The sequence below is a fragment of the Primulina eburnea genome, chromosome 1, assembly GCF_022965805.1.
Source record: "Primulina eburnea isolate SZY01 chromosome 1, ASM2296580v1, whole genome shotgun sequence".
Lineage (NCBI taxonomy): Eukaryota > Viridiplantae > Streptophyta > Magnoliopsida > Lamiales > Gesneriaceae > Primulina > Primulina eburnea.
In genome coordinates, this window is record NC_133101.1 from 16655301 (window position 1) to 16662621 (window position 7321).

General features: G+C 31.9%; 1 protein-coding gene across 1 annotated transcript; it reads right to left on the reverse strand.

Annotated features, from left to right (window-relative positions):
• Nucleotides 1-4550: 4550 nt before the first annotated feature.
• On the reverse strand, nt 4551-5797 carry LOC140811677 (protein CYSTEINE-RICH TRANSMEMBRANE MODULE 13-like). The gene is made up of 3 exons (XM_073169719.1): nt 5586-5797; nt 5346-5520; nt 4551-4759 (listed from the first exon to the last, which is right to left on the reverse strand). The coding sequence occupies exons 1-3, from the start codon at nt 5635-5637 to the stop codon at nt 4714-4716; spliced, it is 273 nt and encodes a 90-aa protein (XP_073025820.1). The 5' UTR covers nt 5638-5797; the 3' UTR covers nt 4551-4713.
• Nucleotides 5798-7321: the final 1524 nt, after the last annotated feature.

The following is a 7321-nucleotide window of genomic DNA, read 5'->3' on the forward strand; positions in this document are numbered from 1 at the left end:
TTCGATTTAATAACATTTTCGATATCAATTTAGCTAATGTGAGTGATTTACAATACGAAAAATAGGGGATATTACGATATTCAGCAATTTTTTTTCCATATATTATTCTACGCTGGCGAAAATATTTTCATAGCTTTAAACATTATCGTAAGCGTAGTAATACCATTAAAAAAAGAGTAAAAGAAAGTTATACATGAAAAATGTATGGCTCCTAGAGTGGGTCTCATGTGAGACCGTCTCATGGATCTTAATCTGTGAGACGGGTCAATACTGCGGATATTCAAAATAAAAAGTAATACTCTTAGCATAAAAAAGATTATTTTTCATGGATGACTCAAATAAGAGATCAGTCTCACAAATACGACCCGTAAGACCGTCTCACACAAGTTTTTTCTTTTCAAACCTAAACAATTTATTTAACTAACCCTGCTGGTGAATTTACTTCCCAAAATTTCAATAATTATTGTATGTCTATGGGAATCATTGTTGAGCATCATGTTGCTCATGTACATACACAGAATGGATTGGCTGAATCATTGATTAAACGTCTGCAAATGATTGCTAGACCAATGATTATGAAAACAAAGATCCCTATTTCTATATGGGGACATGCAATTTTACATGCTGCTGCATTAATTCGTATTAGACCAAGTGCATATCATAAATACTCCCCATTGCAGCTTGCATTTGGTAAAGAACCAGACATTTCTCATCTGAGAATTTTTGGATGTATGGTGTATGTGTCTATTGCACCACCGCAACGAAAGAAAATGGGACCTCAAAGAAAGGTTGGAATTTATATTGGTTATGATAGTCCATCAATCATTTGATATCTTGAACCTCAGACTGGCGACGTGTTCACATCACGTTTTGTTGATTGTCATTTTAATGAGGAAATCTTCCCAATGTTTGGGGGAGCATAGAAACATGCCGAAAAGGAAATTACATGGTATGTATCATCATTGTTACATCTGGATCCAAGAACAAAACAATGTGAAAAAGATGTACGGCAAATTGTGCACTTGCAAAGAATAGCAAATCAAATACCATATGCATTTGCAGACACAAAAGGGGTAACTAAATCATATATATATGCTGCAAATGCCTCTGCTCGAATTGAAATTCCGAAGAAATAAATTGAAGATACTCATGATGTCATTAAACGCCTGAAGCGTGGAAGGCCAGTCGGTTCCGAGGATAAAAATCCTCGAAAAAGAAAATTCATAGAGAAACACGATGATCACAAAAGAGAAAATGATGTTCCTGAAGAAACACGTGATAATTACAAAATAGAGAATGGTGTTCCTGAAGTAACACATAATGATGAAAATGTTCTGTCAGAACCACAAACTGACGAGAATCGTGAAATCTCTATTAATTATATTAATACTGGAAAAATATGGAACCGAAAAGATATAGATGAAATTGATGATATATTTTCTTATAATGTGACAATAGACATCATAAATGATAATGAAGATCATGAACCAAAATCTTTTGGTGAATGTAAAAATCGGTATGATTGGATAAAATGGAAAAAAGCCATCTAGGTTGAATTTTATTCGCTAAATAAACGTAATGTTTTTGGACCTATAGTCCTTACACCTGAAGGTGTAAAACATGTTGGATACAAATGGGTTTTTATTCGAAAGCGAAATGTAGAAAAATGAAATAATAAGATATAAACTCGACTTGTTGCACAAGGTTTTTCTCAAAGGCCTAGATTGATTAAGAAGAAACGTATTCTCCCGTGATGGATGCAATTACGTTTCGGTATTTGATTAGCTTGGCGGTATGATCAATTCCGTCCATGTAAAGATGATGAAGATATTCTTGGTCCAGAAGTACCATATCTAAGTGCTATCGGTGCCCTTATGTATCTTACAAATTGTACAAGACCTGATATATCTTTTGCCGTAAATTTGTTGGCAATATTTAGCACATATCCAACAAAGAGATACTGGAACGGAATTAAACATATATTCCGTTATCTACGAAAAACGACAGACTTGGGACTTTTGTATTCAAAAGATGCTAATCCAAGTATAATTGGTTATGCCGATGCTGGATACTTATCTGATCCACACAAGGCACGTTCCCAAACTGGATATGTATTTACTCGTGAAGGCACTGCAATTTCTTGGCGTTCACAGAAATAAACGCTCGTAACAACTTCATCAAATCATGCCGAGATTATTGCACTACATGAAGCAAGTCGTGAATGTGTGTGATTAAAATCAATGACCCAACATATCCAAATCTCATGCAGATTATCATTCGACGAGAAGTCTGTGATACTATATGAAGATAATGCTGCATGTGTTGCTCAAATGAAAAAGGATACATAAAAAGCGACAGAACTAAACATATTCCTCCTAAGTTCTTTGCATTCACCAAGGAGCTTGAGAAGAATAAATGTATTGATGTTCGTCACATTCAATCAAGTGAAAACTCATAAGATCTCTTCACAAAGTCACTTCCTACGACAATATTCAGAAAGCACGTATATAATATTGGGATGCGTAATCTACGAAATTCGTGAAGAATTGTTCATGTCAACATGAGGGAGAGTTTACGTGACTGCACTCTTTTTCCCTTACTATAGTTTTTATCCCAATGGGTTTTTCCTAGTAAGGTTTTTAACGAGACAATATAAAAACACGTAATGAATACAATCATTATGATCATCATCACAAGGGGGATTGTTGAAAAATAATATTTAAAATGTGTGTATTGAATATTTGAATGTTGAAAATAAGAGTTGTAAATATTGAAAATTAGTGTGTGATGATGTAGGTAATGATGTATTTTATTTTGGATTATTTGTAAAGAAATTCTATAAATATCTTCATCATTTGTGAAGAAATTCACAATTGAGTAGAGAGAAAAATATTATAAAGTGTGTAGTTTGGTAAATTTTGAGAGTTTGAGATTTTTACTTTTTAACATAAATTTTTATTTTTTCACAACAATAATCATAATTAATCCAAAAATGAACACTAGAAGACATTGCCACAAAAAAATATATTCTAAAGATTTATAGGTTCTACAAGATTCTACCACCAAGTTTTTACAGATAAAGTGTTAAATTCATTTTCTAAAATCTTAGATCTAATCGTTTTCATTGAAAACAATAAAAATCGAAGTATTAAAGATCTCGAAGATAATCGAATCTATTGAAATGCATTAATCGATCAAGCTATCAAGAATTTTATGCAAGTCTTCAAATGTATTATGGTCTCAAAAGTTTATCTCATACATCATTCATTGAAAGAAATATTCTTATGAAAGATTATTCAATGCCACAAACTTACGTTAGATTATTCAGCGTTACAAACTACTGAGTAATGAGAGAAGCAATTTAGTGTTGTAAAAGTGATCTATTGTTTGTTTTTCAAGGGATAGATAGAATATCTAACTTCGAACATCTATAAATATTTGTGTAATTCGATGATACACACAAATGAGTTTACCAATTAAGTTGGCATATTTCATCGTGTTCTACCGATCAAAGCTTGTTTGCATCGGAGGATTTGTTTTCATCACTTTGTTTATTCTACGATCATTTTGAAGATATTAATTTACCATAGAATATAGAAAAACGAATTACAAATATCATCACCAAAGTCGATGTCTCGAGTTCGAGATTTATTTAATCCCTTCTTGTAATATTAATAATATAATAAAAAGAATTGCAAATATCACGTCAATTGATGTTAATAATATTATTTTTATGGGTAAAAGGGAAAAGTCAATTACTAAAAAAACCAAACATTGAGTTCACATGAAAGCTCCGAACTTGCCATGTGAAGATTCTTGTGACTTTCATGTGTTACTCATCCATGTTTTTTTTTGTTTAATTTGTGTACTAATTAATTATTTGACTATTATTGGAATTTGTATTACTAGTATCTTCCACGTACAATTGGGTTTTTGGTTTGATGAGATTTGTGATTGTTTTGTTATAATTTTAATTATTATTTGTATAAGCATATTACCACAATATTAAATTTGTGATTTGGAAGAAGTGATAGTGAATATTTGAATTTTTCAAAATATATATTAAATGAAAAATATTATTTTTCTAAGATGGTGAATATGTCATCGTAAAAATCAATTAATGTCACAAAATTAAACCAAATTCTGTGTTAGTCGCGTAGCGCATATGCCCAGTTATTTGGAATGTTCCCCGTCACAATGCATGTCCCATTATAATGAAACAAAACTGGTTTGGATAACATCAATTGTCCAAATTTTGTTTGAAAGAAATTAAAATTGTTTTTTCCTCATCATACAGAAGCCACCCACTCCATATCCACACCAACTTCAAATTCCTTGGAGTTTTATATTTGAAATTTATCACAATTATTATTATAATATTTTAACTTCTAATATAAAACGAACTTGAAATTCTCTTGAATTTAATCTATCCAAACAAGCCAATATCCCACTGTTGCGCTTGGATCGATTGATTTAACTTGGACCGGGAGATTTGATTTGTGAAAAAATCAGATAAACAACGCTTGCATACTCAAAAACCATCCAAGAAATTTAGCAAACGAAAGGCACAATTTTTTTTAAAAAAAAGGGAGTGGCATTTCAAGAAACAAGTCAACTATTATTTTTGAAGGGAAACATATGACAAGCATTAACAACCCTTAAATGGAAGATAAATGGGGAAGTGATATCCATTTTCCAGCCATCCTTTCTTCTTCAGAAGCATGCATCAAGCAGGCAACAACAGCAAAGAGCAGCCAAACTGCACCAAAAATAATTCGATTTAATCACATTTTCGATATCAATTTAGCAAATGTGAGTGATCTACAATACGAAAAAAATGGGGGAAATTACGATATTCAACAATTTTTTCCCATATATTATTCTACGCTGGCGAATATATTTTCATCGCTCTAAACATTATCCCAAGCGTAGTAATACCATTAAAAAAAAGAGTCAAAGAAAGTTATACATGAAAAATGTATTTCGTCTAAGCAATTTATTTAACTAATCCTCCTATAAATATTGGTAGCAAAAATTTGGAGATTAGATTTCAAAATCTCCATAAATACAATCCAATCGATACATATATAATACTAACTATAATTCTTTATGAACTAAAATTTAATTTTATATAAAAAAATTTTAAAATAGATAAATTAATGAGTAAATAATAATTAGTAACATTATATGATGACAAAGTTCATTATATGATCCGTGAAAAAGCGAGCAAAGCCTGGAAAAGGCGCGTGCACACCACCACTACCGAGGAAGCACAAAACCGCCATCGGAAAACAACTAAATTGAGGAAATCCGAAAAATTCACATGATTAGATCCGTTTACGTACCATCCTTCCATGAACCCCGCGCTACCGGATTGCTTTTGAGGAGGCGGCGCGCCGTACTGAGGGTCGTACTGTGGCGGATATCCCTGGGGTGGGTAGCCCTGCTGCGGTGGATAGCCTTGCGGCGGGTAACCCGGTGGAGGATAGGCATCCTTCGCATACCCCTCCGGCGGATATCCTGTAAATAAAAAAAATCAGATACAAATTCTGAAAAATGGAAAATCAGATAATCTAATCAGTCACCTTGAGGGGGAGGAACACCAACTGGGGGTTGATTCTGGTTGTAGTAACTCATGATCTCGCCTTAATTTATTCCTTTCCTCCCTCTGTCTAAGTTCTGATCCTTCCCTCCTCAGGAGTTCAAAGGTATTTGCTTGTAGAGAGAGAAAGGGAGACAATTGGGTTTGTGATTACTATTTTGATTTTGTATAATAAAGGCTGGATTGAGCGCGCGTACACTACGCGTAATCCATTTACTTTTAATCCTAAGGCCATCTCTGCTTCAACCCCACGGAATGCTACAGTATTGCAGTAGCAACAGTAGTAAATTTTATTTTTTTAAAAAAAATTAGAGTTAGATGGATCGAAGATGAATCTATTATTTTTTAAATTTTTTATTATTTGAAAATCAAACTACTTTACTTTGTTCTGTCCGATTTTCTTGTACTAAAATTTTGGTTTATACAATTGAAATAATAAATTAAATTGTACGTTGTTTTATAATGTTTGGAGTCGAGCTTCTAGGGATTTTATTCCTTCCTCGAGGAACACAGCAAATGATATTTGGATTCAGTATGCTACAACGAATAAATCAAAAACTTATGTGATACAGTTCTACGGATCGTATTTTGTTATATGGATCTCTTATTTGCGTCATCCATGGAAAATTATTATTTTTTATGTTAAAAGTATTATTTTTTATTGTGAATGTCGGTAGTTGACCCGTCTCACAGATAAAGATTCGTGAGACGGTCTCACAAAAAACTTACTCAACAAGTCATCAACTTTTGTTCTGCCCAGTTTTTAGAAATGTTTGGATTAAAAAACATTCATTTAATATTTTGCATTAAAATCTATCAATTTTGGAATGGATAAAATTACATTTCTAACTATTTTAACATAACATATATAAGGTTTCAAAATAAAAAAAAAAACTATATAATATATATAAAACCTTTAACTATTGTAATATATATTATATGTAAAATGTTATTCTCGGTTTAAATTGTTTTCCGGCCATTTTTTATTTTGATTTTTGATAGTTTTGGTTTTTTCCCCTTTATAATTTTGTTTTTGGGCACAGTGCATGTAATCTTTAAGTTGTGAAAAAACAGATAATTTTCTTAACTATAATTATAATTGATTTTTTTTTAGCAAATCTTTATGTAACCTTTTACCTTCTTATATCTATTTGGAGTATATCATATTTTAGAATTATACATATCGATTGACAAAAATATTAAATCAAGAAAATGCTGCGGCTCTTGGTAGCCGCCGTCTGAGGCCGATATTTGAAAGAGATGGAAGAAGAATAGTCAGATATGAATAAGAAACTTATTTGAATAGGTATGTAGTGGGTGGAACTCAATATTATTTTCCGTGAAACGGCTCAACTCATATATATTTTCAATGAAAAAAATATTATTGACATAAAAAATATTTTTTTTTCTGAGTGAATCAAATAAAATATTTATCTCAGAAAATTGATATACAGACCGACACACAAGAGTTTTTGTAAACTTCTTGGCTTTCTAGACAACAACTAGCCCATATTTTTCGTTGTACCCTTCCCCAAATCCATATTATTACAACAAGGAATTTTCATTTTTTAAGAATCCAGTTGGACTTTTTGTTTCTCGATTAAACGGCCACATAACCTTTTAATACTCATAATATTTCCTGACATTTTGTAGGTTTGAGACCAATTTAAAAATAATTAGGCTCATAAGTGCACCCACAATGGGTCGGTGTTATAACAA

Coding starts and splice junctions, on each gene's coding strand:
- LOC140811677 (XM_073169719.1), bottom strand. CDS start 5,637: ATGAGTTACTACAACCAGAATCAACCCCCAGTTGGTGTTCCTCCCCCT. Junction 5,521..5,585: donor TGGTGTTCCTCCCCCTCAAG/GTGACTGATTAG, acceptor TTTTATTTACAG/GATATCCGCCGGAGGGGTAT. Junction 4,760..5,345: donor GCGGGGTTCATGGAAGGATG/GTACGTAAACGG, acceptor TTTTTGGTGCAG/TTTGGCTGCTCTTTGCTGTT.